The sequence below is a fragment of the Mustela erminea genome, chromosome 7 (genome assembly GCF_009829155.1).
Source record: "Mustela erminea isolate mMusErm1 chromosome 7, mMusErm1.Pri, whole genome shotgun sequence".
Lineage (NCBI taxonomy): Eukaryota > Metazoa > Chordata > Mammalia > Carnivora > Mustelidae > Mustela > Mustela erminea.
Window position 1 is genome coordinate 44,350,092 of NC_045620.1, and position 15,735 is coordinate 44,365,826.

The 15,735-nt window shown below is 45.8% G+C and overlaps 1 protein-coding gene across 10 annotated transcripts in view; it reads left to right on the forward strand.

Moving 5' to 3' along the window:
• Window positions 1–8,682, forward strand: part of RIN2 (Ras and Rab interactor 2) — a 219,050-nt gene extending 210,368 nt beyond the window's left edge. For all 10 annotated transcript variants that reach the window (XM_032351526.1, XM_032351532.1, XM_032351528.1 and 7 more), the window contains 2 exons: window positions 3,953–4,116; window positions 6,835–8,682. In XM_032351526.1, coding sequence (XP_032207417.1) covers window positions 3,953–4,116; window positions 6,835–7,158 — 488 coding nt within the window. In that variant the 3' untranslated portion in view covers window positions 7,159–8,682. The remainder of the gene's footprint in view (window positions 1–3,952; window positions 4,117–6,834) is intronic.
• Window positions 8,683–15,735: the final 7,053 nt, after the last annotated feature.

A 15,735-nucleotide genomic window follows, 5' to 3' on the forward strand; every position in this document is an offset into this window, starting at 1 on the left:
TTAGGTGTCTGCCTTTGGCTCAGGTCATGATCCCAGGGTCCTGGGATCAAGCCCCACATCCGGCTCCCTGCTTGGCGGGAAGCCTGCTTCTCCCTCTCCCACTCCCCCTACTCGTGTTCCCTCTCTTGCTGTGTCTCTCATTGTCTAATAAATAAAATCTTTAAAAACAAAATAAACAAACAAAAAAAACCCCATGCCCATTCAATAGTCATGTGGGTGCTTTTTTGACATTGTAAGGGTTAACTATCATTTTAATTTCTCTTTAAAAGAATGTGCTGACTTTTTTCTAATTATAAAAGTAATCCATATTCACTGTAGAAAATATGGAAAATTCAGAAAACCACAAAAATAGAATCTGGTGATAAATATACTTCCCTGAGATTGGTTAATTGCAATTTAAAAAATATTCAGAAGGAAAAAAAATGCCATTTAAAAAAATGGTTTCCTTAAGGAAGAAGGAAGGTATAATATCCTGCTGTTCTATCAGTGAAATGGATGAAGGCTAGCCTTTTGTTTTCATCTGTTTAAAAAATGTTGTTCTCAGCATGAAGACAGCATTGATTTTTTCTATTTAAATAGTTGTTTCTTGGTTAATTAATAATTGTTTTCTATTTAAATAATTGTACTGCTGTTAAAATACAAATGCAGTGGGATAAAATCTGGGCAGTTTGCTTTCAACTCACCTTGTCAGTTCGGTCTCCTTCTTGTAGCTGCCTGACCCCAGCAAGTCTTAGCAGAAATTCCTTCTTGCATATCGGTTAGGTATTTCATCCTGGAAATAATTGGGATATTTGTCCTTGTGGTGCACAGCCTTGAAAAGCAGAAATAACTGAGGCTCTTGTGGGAGCTTGTCTTTTTAAAGAACGAATCAGGGTCTTTGCATTATGAATCCCATTAATCCATTTTCATGAGCCCAGATGGCCCCTGAGTGGTAAATTGTTGCGTAGAACTGTTTTCGTTTTTGTTCTTTCTTTTCTCCACTGAGTTTTAGTCTGGCCTTAAGTAAAAGGTCCATGTACTGATTGGATTCTGCAGGGAATGTATCAAACTGGGATTTTCCCCGGAGGGAAACTGAAGTGCATCACCACCCCTAGAATGTGTCCCTTAACCCCCTAAGTCCTCAGTGCTTAGCCTTTTCTTCAGAGGGTCTGTCCTCCCTGGAGCCCCCAGGGTATGAGGTATACCCTTCCCAGCCTTTGAGGGACAGTGCTGACTCAGGATTAGTGATGAGTATCTTTTCACCCTGTTCCCCCACCCCAGAGAGACAAGAATGAGCTTTTGATCCCGTTAGCCTCTACCCCATTTACCCCTCCCCCTCTAATATTCATCATCCTGGAACCAGACATTCCATGATGATCCCCCCAGATTCTGCCTGGAGCTTTCCTCGCCTGCCCTGGGACTTAACAGGAGAGGAGAAGGCATGTAGTTTTGTCCAAGAACCAACAGAAGCATACCTTTGTCTCCGTGCCCTGCTTTCCTTTCTTCTGCTGCATTATTATTACAATTTCATAGGCTTCTGGGCGGTGTTTCAGTTTTAGTTGTTTGGAGCCGTAATCATGCTTAATTCTAGAAATGAGTTTGTCAAACTCTTGGGACTTTGGGGAAAGGGCATGTCAGTTCCACTTAGAAAATCACCATTCTGTTGCTGACAGCGTATACTTAGGACACACGCAAGCTTACATCTTGTGGCCCGAGGACTGAGACAGCCACTTCCTGCCACCCTTCCCAGCATTTCTGCAGAGCGATGCCCTGCCCTGGGCACCAAGCGGGGACAGATGACAGGTGGCTGTCCTTACCTCCAGGAATCACGTAGGAGTGAAGGACAAGGGCCCGGAGGTTCGTGAACATTTGGAGCAGCCAGTGAGCCTGCACTTAAACGAGAGCCTGCCTCTGCTTAACCGTCTCTCGGGCTTCTTGGCTCCTTTCCTTGGGAAAACAGGCCAGCCCAGTCAGGCTGGCAGTGGTTACAGACCAGGCCTGCACGTCAGGGACATGAAGCTATGCAGGCCGGGAGGAAGACCTGCATTACCAACCCAGCCCTCTGCGGCCTGCCCAAGGCCTTCTTCGGTTTTGGGGGCTGCAACCCACATCTCTTTTCTGCTGTTTAAGCAGGTAGTTTCGTTTATGGAAAAGGCGTCACAGAATCCCTCTTAAGTGCACAGCTCTAGAGGGAGGGTTACAGTTTTGCTGAAATGTAACCCTTCCTCTAATTGCATCCACATGTTTCAGAGTGTGGTCATCCTTGGCTTCCCGAATTTTGAGTTTTCTCTGTGGTGCCCTGGACAGATCAGAGCTATGGAGTCTAAAATTTGACATCCAGAGGGAACACCCTCCCTCCCAAACTTGACCGTATCGGTGCCCCCAGGACCCAGCTCTGAAACTGACACCTCTGTACAGCCTCACGTGAACACTTATGTCCCTGCTGATTGCTCGGACTCCGTGTAGCATTTAAATTCTGTACCACCGAGTTTCACATTCAGCCGTGTGCTGATTTGCTTATGGGGCAAATGTTTAGTAAAAGTCAGCTACTCAGAACTCTGGATGAGCTTGGAGGAACTTGCACCCTGGTGGCGGGATCATTAAGCTGTTCAGGGAACTTGAAATAAGTACCCTCTTGTGTGTGCATGGGACCGGTGTTGCCCATATCTCCCCTTCAGCGATCTAAAAATCACAAAGGTGTGTTCCTTTCTAAGTTACATGTCCCATGCCTTTTGCGGGGGTGGGGGGGTGGAGGGGGAGGGAATCGTGCTCATTTCTGGGATGTAGACCCGTTGCCACCTCACACATTGTCACTTGTTGACAAGAGAGAGAGTTCTTCAGAGTCTTGAATTAGCAGCTAAACACTTTGGCCAAGAACAAAGCTCATTTAACCACAACTAACTGGGAATCCTGCATGAATAAACCCGCCATACTTGTTATCTTGAATAAATTCATAAACTTCTGTAAAGCAGGGGCTCAGATTCTGTTTCTTACAAACCTGCCCCTTGCTATATTTCTGGCTCGGGCTCACAACAGAAATTCAACAGATATTTTGACCAAGGTGTCTCTCAAGTTTAATTATGCTGAGCCCAATTAGGGGCTTTTTAATAAATATTCAGGGCGCCCCCTAGTGGTCCACTAGCATGGAGCTTAAAAGTTCACCAAAGCTGTCTAATTAACAGTTCAGGACCAAGCTATAAACCCACTTACATGCATATCACCCTGTTGCGAGTCTTTTAACACTCACTAAACAAGAAATCATTCGTAAGTGCACCCACTTGCCTTCACTTGTGAATTAGTTTTTCCTAAATGTCGTGTTACATTAGTCCCCAAGTAAGGGTGAAAAAGGGAATCAGGAAGGAAGGAGTTTGAAGAACCCGTTTTGTTATTGCAAACACAGTTGTATCCTGTGCAGTTCTCTCAAAGTGTATAGTTTATTTAAAATTTAGAAAATGTTAATTCCTAAAAGAAAAACCTGGAAGCAAATATTGCCAAAAGATGTGTGGACTCCTGCTCAAGAAGTAAATGATTCTAGGCCCAGAGTGCTTGACCCCCACTATCCTCCTGTGACTCCCCGCCTCTGTCAGGCCTCAGTGCCCTGACCTTTCCTGACAAAGCACTTTCACAACTGCACTGAAATAATCTGGAGATTTTGTATATCTCACCCATCAGAATGGAAATTCCTGCAGTGAAAACAGGGCGCTGTCAGCCTGACCCGACTATACCCCCTAGCACTGGCACAGGCTGGGGGGGGGGGGCGTGGGGGTGTAGTATATCCACAGAATGGATGGATGGATGGATGGATGAACGAACGGAGGAAGGTCGGAAGGGCATGTGCTCTTGGACACGAGCTTCTGGCCCCACAAGGAAATGCCTATGGAGACAATAAGAAGCATGACCTCTGATCGTTGTGCCCACCTGTTACCACCAGAGTATAAATCCGTGGACAGCTCATTCTTTCTGCCCTTTCCAGGAGGTTATTACTTGACAAGTGCCTATGGGGCACTTTCCCTGATAAAGAATTTCCAAGAAGAACAAGCCGCTCGACTGCTCAGCTCCGAGACCAGGGACACCCTGAGGCAGTGGCACAAACGGAGAACCACCAACCGGACCATCCCCTCAGTGGACGACTTTCAGGTATGTGGCTGGCAGTGGCAGCTCGGGTTCCCAAGGTCACCTGCCCTCTGGGGAGGCAACACCGGCTCACACAGCTCCTGGCACCTGAGGTCCCCCCTTTGTCAGATCATCCGGTGGAAAAGGGATATTTTAAACCACCCTCTGACCTTGTTGTTTCACTTCTCTGTTTTCTTTGAATTAAAAAAAAAAAAAAAAAAAAAAAAGTGGGTTTGGCCCAAGTTTTGCTGCCCCTAAGAAAACAAAGTCAGATTAAGTTGAGATTTCTCCCAGATTGTTCGTCCTAGATGCGGAGCACCTGAGCAGAGGAAGTCAAAAAGAAGGAAGCCCTTGGCACAGGCAGTGGGTATTTCATTTTATCAGATCAGCCGCGTGGGCGTAGCAGTGTTTGGCACTGCAGTTGATCTGGTCTCCTTGAGAAGAGGAATTGGTGCGGTGATGTCTTCCCTATTCTTCCTTTTTCTCTCCCCACCCCCTCAAGATGGAAGACTCCAGAATCTCCCTGGCAGCCTCAGTTCTGGCAGCCAGTTGGGCCGGAGTAAGCATCAGAGTAAGCATCCAAGCCAGATCCTGCCTGAATTCCCATCAGAGTTTTCCATGGCCATGAGCTGAAGGGTAGGGTTCCCAAAACGCCAGTTTCTCAGGGAGGAAAGGCAGATTAAGGTGGTAGACTTCTTGCCCAACACAACTCTCGATTTGCTCGTGGTCGGTGACATTATGAATAAGTCTGCAGTAGTGTTTGAGTAGTTTTTGAGTAGTGTTTTCAGAGTTTCGAACTGCATTATAAAACCTGACTGGGTGTTGTTTCTGCGTGTCATGTGGTGAATTTCTAAGCAAGACAGATTAGTTTCTATGTCCAGAATCATCTTCCTTGCCTTTTTGTCTTCCCGGTGCTCTGAAACTACTCAGAGGTTCAAAGTCAGCCCATTGTGGAAAGGCCGGATCAGTAATTCTTTCTCCAAGATAGCACTATTTTCAGAATTACATTCCCAAGCACATAAATCTAAAAAGAACACCTACTATCCTCCCTTCCCCTACCCCCCTTGAAGGAATTGTTGAAGAACAATCCAGGTGTTAAATGATTTAGCATCTGTAGGCTCTTGGGATACTGTGATATTAGCTGGGTGTCGGGAGGATTCCCGAGGTCCCACAGCCTCTGAGGAGAAGAACAGAAGAGATGAGAAAAGCTCGTGTTTCCATCTCCCTGCCTGCTACCAGCCCCTCACTCCCTCTGGAGCTTCTAACAGAGATCCCCACATTCTGCAGAGCTCCTCCCCACTGGCCTTTTTCACCTGGGATATGCACACCTTCTTAGAATATTACCCAAGAGAGGGATTGTCCGTCAGTGCTCAGCTCAGCTGTAAAAGCAAAAACACAGAGCCAAAGCTCCACCTGGAACTCCTACATCAGGATCATGGACACACACAATGGTCCCCACACGTTGGAGAAACAGCACACCACAGTGTTGAGGATTCTAGAACCCTGGCTTTCCCACTCACGAGCTGTGTGGCCTGAAGCAAGTTACTTAGCTCTTCTGTGCCTCAGTTTCTTCCCTGGTCAAATAGGGATGGTGTGGGCTTCCTTACCAAGTTCTCTTCAGGTGTCACTGGGTTAATGCATACCAAGAGTGTGAGCCAGGTGTTGGGGGTAGTAGGCTGGGGGAGGAGGGGTTTGGTAAAATGGAACACGTGTGTACTCTAGTGTTCAAATTCAGGATCGTCAGAGCTCCCTTACATGTGCAGAGCTCGCTGTCCTTCCCAAGGGCTTTTCCTTCCTTCCACCCAGGAAACCCTCAAGGTAACCACGCGGAGCTCCAGGCCGAGACCACCATTTCCTTTCACTCCCGAGCTGGGGTGCCAGATTTAGAAAAGGGAAACATATGTGTTTTCTGTCGGGGCATTCTCAGTTTTATCTGCTCACCTCAGTCCTGACGAAGCGGAAAATGAGAACCCTCCCAGAAAGGCTGGGATGAGCATAGGGTTCTTTACTGCTCAGCTGGGCTTTGCCTATGTGAAGTCACAGGGTGACCGTGTGTCTCGATGGCAGGTGCCTGGCACTGTCTACAGAGCCCGGCCCGCAAGAATTCCCTTCCATCTCCCTGCAGCCACGCCCTGCCCTCAGAGCCTTGTGGCTGATGTTTTCCACATCGCCCTCCCCCTGGAGCCTTGGATGAGATTGAACCACATGAAGCTGCCACTTGGGGAGGTGAATGGTCAAGCAGTAGCAGTCTCTTGTGGTCCCTTGTACCGTGCTTGCCTTTGTTTAGGCGTCATGAAAAGTAGCCCAAAGTGAGCCCAGCACGTGCTCTTGTGTTCCTTGTGTTTTAAACTTGACTTCTGGGCCCGGCTCTTCTGCTGGTTGGTTTACTTCTCAAGCTGGGAATACACCCAGCATCAGATCCGGTTCCCACCCTCAACTGGACCTTTCCTAGCCAGGCTTTCTGAGGGATGCTGAAAGATCAGAGTAGGTCTGCTGGACTTCCTGCAACTTACATTCCTTTGCAGAGCCTCAGAGTACAGCCTCTTGGTCTGTATAGTTGTTCCCTCCATGGTCCATATTGAGAGCAGCCACTTTCCTCCCATGCGAGGTCTCACATCCTGCTGGGGCAGAGCCGGGCGTGGCTCCCAAGTGAGACCTCGTCCTTGCATTATCACTCTGGCTTATTGGTCTCTCTCATTTTCTCTTCTGATTGGTCTCCCACATCTCTCTTTCCGCCTGCAGAATTACCTCCGAGTTGCATTCCAGGAGGTCAACAGTGGGTGCACAGGAAAGACCCTCCTCGTGAGACCTTACGTTACCACCGAGGACGTGTGCCAGCTCTGTGCTGAGAAGTTCAAGGTGGGGGACCCTGAGGAGTACAGCCTCTTTCTCTTTGTTGACGAAACGTGGCAGCAGCTGGCAGAGGACACTTACCCTCAGAAGATCAAGGCTGAGTTGCACAGCCGGCCACAACCGCACATCTTCCACTTCGTCTACAAGCGCATCAAGAATGATCCTTACGGCGTCATTTTCCAGAATGGGGAAGAAGATCTCACCACCTCATAGGAGAGACGGGACTCCCCTGCGGTGTCAAGGGGGGTTAGGAACCTTGCCTTCTGGCTTCCACGTGCTTGTGCTTGAAAAGCAGTCAGTCACCTCCTAGGGGACCCCTCGGTTCAGTGACTAAGCCATCCACAGGCTGACTTGGCCAAGGGCATCCTTAGCCACGTTGCCCAGGTGAGGTAGCAGAGGTTCATGAAACGGTAGGCTTCTCCTTCAGAGATGAAAGAATTGCATTGGATAGTTGAGGTGTCCCGAGGCTGTTTGCTACCAACCCCGCAGCGAGGTTCTAGGTTGGCTCACATGTACGTAAACATATGGGGGCAAGCTCTTCCCTTCAGTCCAACAGCAGGTGTGTGCCAAGCCTGTCTGATGTGGTGCATCAGGAATGTCTCAGTTCTGTGGATGGCTCTATCCTTCCTTCCTTTCCCTTTCTTTTCTGTCTTCTTCTTCTTCTTCTTTTTTTTACAAAGAGCCTTTGTGTTTTTATATATTTCATAGAAATTTTTATAGCAGTTGCAGGTAAACTGTCAGGATTGGTTTTTAAAATATTTTTGTAACTTTAAGATATTCTATAATTATGCATGTGATTTTAACATTTAATATTCGAAAAGAAATCTCTTGCTGGATTTGAGAGTATCACATTTTTTTAAATGTCTCTCTTCTGTAACTGGATGTTTTGGCAACTTTGTGGGGAAAGACTGCTGGATTTCTTAAAGCAATGTATTACTGACACTGGCCACAGAATGCCTTTGGAAATCTGATGTACTGTTACCTTGTTTGTGCTCAGTGGTTATTGTGCTCTTTTGTGTTTTAACCAAGTGATGCTGAGGATCAGGAAAGAAATGAATGTAGAGAGAGGTCGAGAGAGAAAAACAGACTCTAACAAAGGACTAAGGGGTGTAGTCTGCTGGTTCAGACTCCTTGAAGGAAGTGATAGAAGGAAATGTAAGGATCCACTTATGCTGAAAATACTGTAAATATGCAGTGAGATTTGGCAAAATCTATCCAACATTATTTGCTTTTGGAAACAATTTTGAAAAACCCGGGGGGGTGGGGAATAAGGCTAGTACTCCCCCCAACGTTTTCCACATAAATCAAAACTAACAGCATCAAATTATTTGGGGGCAGAAACCATTTGTGTATAATGTGACTTCCATTGACCTGAAAGAAGATGCTATTTGGGAAAGAGGTCACGATGCCACCAAAAAGCCCATCTTTGTAATGAGAATGTATGGTGAAGTTCACTTCACGTTTGATGAGACCTGTTTGGGGTTGCACAGAGTATGAGGGTCCTGTATCAACGTGAAACAGGTAGTCACGAGAACATGTTATTGTACTGTGTAAAGATGCGTTGTCATCTAATTTGGTTGGCTTTGTACCTTGTACCGTGTTTAGCTTTTCCTGTACATCTAGAACCCTCAACACATACCGTGTTGTACTTCCTTTTGTAAATGATTTTTTTAAATGGAATTTTGCACATAATACATTGTAATACTGTATGATAATCATGTGTGAAGATTTTTGAAATGCTGAGTTGTCCTTTCTTTTCTTCAAAAAGCAGAGGCTAATTACATGCCACCAAGGGTTTTGCTTATAATTATGCAAATCCGAAATGCACACTAGGGTTTGCGGTTCGATAATCCGGTAGAGAGGAAATGGAGAAGTTTGCATTTTTTGCAGGAGCCCATATACTGATAGGAGGCAAAAATCTAGGAGCGGAAGCAGAAGAATAGTGTTCTGGTCTGAAAGGATTTCCGGTGTTATCTAGGACAGCAGGAGGCTTTGTTGGACCCAGAGAAAAATCACTGTTAATCAGAAAGGCGCCTCAGACAACCCCCCACCATTCTTATGTGACTTCAGAAGGGTGCGATTTGAGAATTGAGTGCTCTTTCAAAAGTCAGCAGGGCCAGTGCTCTTTTTTGCTGCCATTTTCCTGTTCTTGGAACTATCCTGAATAGCAAGTGCTTGGTAAGTCCTTGTTGACCCAGTCATCTTTTCTAACCCATCAGTAGGATGGATACTTAAAAATCAGGACAACAGCTGAATGTACTTACAATGAATTAAAAATGGGGACAACCCTCATAGCTGTCTTCCCCACCCTCCAAATTCAGGTAATTGTTCTGGTCCTTAGAAATCAGGGCACAGCGATTTAAAGCAAACCCCAATGTCTGAATGGGAGGCAGTCTTCAGTGAGATGAGAGAGAGCTCAAAATAGGACACGTTCGTGTGAGCAGAAGAAAACATCACAAGACAGCCCCTGGTTTTGTCATTGGGCAATGCTTCCCTGCTAAAATTACAACATAACATGTGTCTTGACTTTTTCCCCCCACGCAGACATTTCTCACTTCTCACATTGCCAGGAAACAGATTTTGGTGAAGTTTGGGAGGAATAAGAGGAGAGTAAAAATACACATGATGGGTGGGGGGAGACAAGAACGTATTTCCAAATCTGAAATTATGTTATAAAAGTTGAATGCAGGCCAGAAGTAAAGTTTTGGGTTTTTGTTTTGTTTTGTTTTGTTCTGTTTTGTTTTTAATGTTGTGGGCACTGCCAAAGTTTCCCCCCCTCAGGGACACAGAATAGAAATAGAAACCTCATAAAGTAGTCAGTATTCTGTGGAAGTTACAAGTTTAGATCTATAAGAAAACAAAAGGCAGGAAAACCAGTCATGAATGCATTCATTCATAAATGTGACTTCACTGCCATTGGGCAGCTCCCACCTCCATCTCTAAGAGACTAGAAAACGAGAGCTTTCTGGTTATGGATAGCACTGCCTGGTTACTTCTGGAAAGTTGGAGAGAAATGGCTCAGTACCTGGAACACAGGTTTTTTAAACACCTAGCCGTATCTGATAGTAAAATCCTAAAAATTATCATTTTTTCAGACCATGTTAATGATGGTGAATTTGAAACCAAATGTGCTGTTGGTTATTTCGTTTGCCCAAACCAAGTTGGAAATGGGAAAAATATATATAATGTTGCAGATTCACGAGCAGACGATAAGAACAAAAGGAAGAAATGGAGGGAGGCAGAGACTCTCTGGTATTTGTGTCAGAGAACAGGTTTTTATTTGAGAAAGATCTATTTTTCTCCAATATCAAAGGATGGGTGGCAGATGGCACCAACTTTTCTCACGTGAACACAGACTTTGCCAGGAGAATGGGCACGGGAAGCTTTAAAAGTACTCAAAAATCTGGTGGAGGTTTAACAGTGGTACCCACGGTCTGCCCTCAGACCCCCAACCCAGTGGGAAAATCTCCATTTTTGATTAAACCCAGGCAGCTAGGGGAATGTGGGCATATTCTTGTCTCGATTGTAAGATACTCTCCCACCGAGGAAGATGCCTGAATTCTGAGACACTCCACACAGCAAGCATTTATAACCGCACTCCAGAAATGAATCTGTATTGCCCTTGACCAAGCACAGCCCTCCCGTCCCTCATTCCCAGTCTAGAGCCCACAGACCAGGGGGGTCCAGGCTGAGGCTGACCTCTGCCCAGGGCTGAGGTTTTCCGCTGGGGTGTGTGGTGGAGATGAGGAGGACCTGTCCCTCTGTAAGGACTCTGATACTCCCCGGGGGAAGTGTCACCTCCCGCAAGTGAAGGCGGTTGCCTCCCCTTTACCTCTGCTTCTCTCCTTTCCTCCCATTTCTCTCCCCCACGGTTCCCGAGGGCACGTTTCCGCCTCCAGTGGACTCCAGTGAGGGCCATTACAAGGCTCTTGACCAACAGGGGCTCTGGCTGGGCACGTCCTTTCCCCACTTTCTCCCAGATCCTCAGAGTATGATCCCAGGCCCCACTGCAAACATCGGCTGCCGACCTCGTCTGGCACTAGGACATGGGGGCCGCTGGTCCTATTGGGATCAAGTTCTCAGCCTCTGCTCCTTATTCAAATCACCTGAGGGGCCCTTAAAACTCCTTGTGCCTTGGCTGCCCAGACCATCAGAATCTCTGCAGATGGGGCCCGGGTAGCCATTCTCACTGAAACTCCCAAGGTGACTGTACTGTGAAATCAGGCCCGAGAAACACCAGTTCAGATCAAGATGCAGGTCTGAGGATACAGACACACCTGGGAGAGGTAAGACCTTGTCTGTGGCCACAAGCACCTCACCAAGGGGAGGTTCTTGATCTTGTCCGTAGACTGTGGGATAGGTACTTCTGGTTTGGCATGGTTCTAGAGAAATATGAAGCAAACCACATGGGTAACTGTAAATTTTCTGGTAGCCACATGTTAAAAAAGGAGAAAGAGGGCGCCTTGGTGGCTCCGTCGGTTAAGCGTCCGCTGTTGGCTCAGGTCATGATCTCAGGGTTCTGGGATCGAGTTCCGCATAGAGCTCTCTGCTCAGGGGGAGCCTGCTTCTCCCTCTCCATCTGTCTGCTGCTCTGCTTACTGTGATCTCTCTCTCTCCCTCTCTCTGTGTCAAATAAGTAAAATCTTAAAAAACAAAAAGGAAAAAGAAATAGGTAAAATTAATAGTAATATATTACCAGGCTCCTAATAATTTATTTTAATAAGATGGTAGTAAGATATTTTATTTAACTCCTATCCCAAAGATCATACATACTTCAATGATAATTTAAATATTAATGATGCATTTTCTTTTTACAGCGTCTTCAAAATCTTGCATACACTTGGCACTCATTCCCCAGCTCACTTCACACCAGCCACTCGTCACATGCTCAAAAGCCACACGTGGCTAGTGGATACCGTGCTGGGTAGTGCAGTTCTAGCATGTTAACTAGGATGACTTTGAAAAGCTAAAAAACAATGCTTGTATGTGTATATAAAATTTAAAAAGCATCCACCGCTTACCTCCATTAAACAACACACAAGCAGGGTGCCTGGGAGGCTCAGTCAGTTAAGCCTCTGCCTTCAGCTCAGGTCATGATCTCAGGGTCCTGGGATCAAGTCTTGCATCAGGCTCCTTGCTCAGTGGGGAGCCTGCTTATCTCTGCCTGCCGCTCCCCCTCCTCCCTCTCTGTCAAATAAATAAATAAAATCTTTTCAAAAAGAAAAGAAAAGAACACACATGTGCACATTCTCGAACACATGCTCCTTACTGGCTGAGGTCATCACAGCATCTTGGCTCCTCTGAGTGCCACCGGCCAGCAAGAATTCATCCGTGCCGAGTCAGAACAGTGCCCGGCCCCCTGCGTGTGTATTAAATATTAGCTGCTATTATCATGACGCAATCAGTGTCTTCGAAATTTTTCCACTACTGTTTTTTGTTCTTCTCTGCTTCAGCTATCACCTGCTGACGAGTTTCTGGTGCAACAGAAGAAAGGCAGTAAGCAGGTCTCAGAAGCGTAAGCAAAATATATTGGGGTGAGCTGCCTAGAGTGGGAGGAAAAAAATGAAGAGAATGCCATCCTTTAACTCTGTTGGTGGTGGTGAGGGTGGTGGTGGTGGTGGTGGCCGTGTGTATGCGTGTGTGTGTGTGTGTGTGAGAGAGAGAGTTGGGAATATTTTCTCAGTATTCCCTACTGGCCGAGAGTATAAGTAGGACCCAAAGCCAGCGGGGATTGGTGCTGAGAAGGGCAAAAGCGAGGAAGGGAGGTCGCAAAGACAAGGTTTGTCCATGTAAGGACCTATTTTAGCCAGAGCACGTCCATCCAGGTTAAACAATAACCTTGTTGTTTAACCCTTAAACTGTCCCTGCCCCTCTTCCCCAGGGGACTTACTTAAAAACAAGTCCTGGAAACCAGTCCCAGGTAACAAAGCCCAAATACAAGGGTGGGTCAGGCCAGGTGGAGACATCAGATCAGTGGGGGGGGCACATACTATCTCCTTACTTACCAAGGAGTATGGGCCCCGCCCTTTGGGAGCCTTTTGGGTGCCAATTCTGACCAAGGTGATAGGCTAATTCAAATATCTACTAGAGTAAATTGTAATTCAATTGGTCACTAATGTATGATCTAACATGACTGTGCAGCTTTCTCTCTATGTTACAATTTCATTGGCCACCTATGTGTGGCCAGGCCCAACCACATGGCCTTTGCCCTTAAAAGCTAGTCTGTGAAGCAGAGAAAGGTCACTCTCTCTGTAAGAGGCATGGCCTTGGCTGGTCAGTCCGATTCTTGACGCTTGGCGCGAAATAAAGCTTTGCTTGACCTTCGCTTTGTATCAGTCTCGCTCCTTTAATCACGGACCCATTACCGGGGCACCTAACAGTCCACTTCCCAGTCTGAGTGAGATGCTGAGAGGACCCATCTGTACCCCAACCGAGCCTACGGCAGCCCTTCCCTTATTACCTCAGTAGAAGTATAACTCTAGTCAGTAATGATTTTGACAGCTTTTCCACTTTTAGTTTTATTTATTGTATTCACTTGTTTATTGAAATATTTATATAAGCTTTATATCATTTAATAGGACTATACCTAATAACATTATGTTCTATCCAAAAGATAAGCATTTGACCAGAAGCGCTCTATCTCTGAGGACCACGCTCTTGCGCATCCTACAAATCATGAGAAAATGCACTGGCTTTTTCCGATTGCACTTCCAGTTCATTCTCTCTTCTTCACTTGCTTTCACCTTGGCAGTCAACAGACGTGCACCTGCTCTGAATAGAAAGAATGAAAACCGGCAAAGAACAATACAGTGACGAAGGCTCTTTAGCCAGTCCGAAGGGAATATATGCAAACTAGCTAGAGCATTGGAAACCCTGGGGTTTTTACCAGCACCACACCTGGCAAATTGCAAAATCTCATTATGCAGACAGCTTAACAGTTTGCAGCAAAATACAGTCCATGGGCCAAGCATCGCATCTCCCCAGCACTGGTGTGACTCTTGGGTCCCTCCCAGACCTGCTGAAGCAGGGCCTGCTTTCTAGCAAAATCTGCAGATGACACGCATCACACCGTGCTTTGGTTGGGATGTATTTGTTCCAGGCGGGTCTGGGGCCAATGGCATTTGTGCAGCCAATGCAAAGAAACAATTTGCAGGCCTGCTGCTGTTACAACACTGGAGGAAATGAGGAAATGGCTGCGAAGCTTCCTTAGTTTATTTCTTTTTAAAGATTTGTTTATTTATTTCAAAGAGCACACGAGTTGGGGGAGGTGCCCCTGTGAGGCTCACTTTCTAAAAAGGCATAATAACCTCCCTCAAATCCCCTGCATTATCACAAAAGGTTTGAAATGCAGCTGCCCGGAAATAAGTATTTATCTCAAGGTTGGTGATTTGTCACATTCTTGCTTTTGTGGGGAAGAGACCTGAAGGGTCTTGGGGGAAAAACCCAAAACGAGATGGGTTGATGAAGTCAGATTTCCTAGTTTTGCTGGTTTTGTTGGGTGTTGTCTTCTTTTACCTCTGACTATGTGAAGGCAAACAGAAACTAGGAGAGTTCTTCCTGCCTGGGCCAGCCGCTCAAACGTGCATATGGACATGCGTGTGGGCGCGCACGTGTGCCTGCAGAGACATCGTCATGTAGTCCAGAGAATTTAGTTGCACTGTCTGCATGTGATGTGGGAAGTTTATGAGCTTTTTTATTCCCTGAAAGGACAGCCATATTTCTATTAAAGGGATTTCATTCCCTGAGGATGCATTCCTCAAGAGGGCCGTTTTACTCATCAATTTTGAAAAACATGGAAGATAGGTTTAATTAAATGTATTTGGTGGCCAAGGAGTGAATTGTGCAAAGTGTCTTTGGACCGTTCCTTTGGCCTCACCAGCCAGTGACTGCAAAGGGAAAGCGTCAGAAGACTTAGAGGAGAAATGTTTGAGGCCTTCCAAATCCTTCAGATTCTTCTGCTCTTCATTTTCCTGGGGCCATTATTTCCAACAACACTGAGCCTTGCCGCCCTTTTCTCCATGATGTCAGTTCACTCACATGATTTTGCCCCGGCTTTTCTGGGTGAAAGGGAAGGTTTGTTTTAAAAATAAATAAATAAATAAACACAACGCACAGTTTATGATGCAAACATTCACTGGTACATAATGAAGCAGCTCTCCACAACCTGTTTCTGATTCCTCCTCCTGTAAATGACTTCTTCAGCTGTGTCTTCCCTTCCTTGGCTCCCTGTTTCTAAAAGCGCAGGCATTAATTACTCAGTCCCTATTATGGAAGGTGAGGATTTAATCTCCTTATAATGTTCTCTTCTTACCACGTGTGTATACATGTACACGTTTTCTTCTCTATCCTCCCCAAATAATTACTAACACTTTGGATAAATTAATTATTTTTATTATTACAACAATGTAAGCATTGTTAAGAGCTAAGGTACAATGCAGTGTTATTTCTTTTCTGCACAGATTTTTGTTTTTCTTCGAGTTGTTTCCTTTGTCTCCTTTTGGCTTGCTTACTTTTCATGTACCTACCACTAATTCCTCCTTAACCTCTACTCCACAGTTGAGAAATTCCTTGCAGTATGACCCAAGAATTTGGAATAATCTATTATTTCCTGTTTTTTTTTTTTTTTTTTTTTTCATGGCGGTATCTTCCTAGAACTGAGCTCCTGTTGTAATATGGACCAGCCGGTCTCCAGGACTTGACAGAGCTGTCATCCGGGGAATTCTCCTTACCATTCTACAGAATTAAACATCTTATTTTCTATATCCAGATCTCCCCCACCCCCTTTTTTTT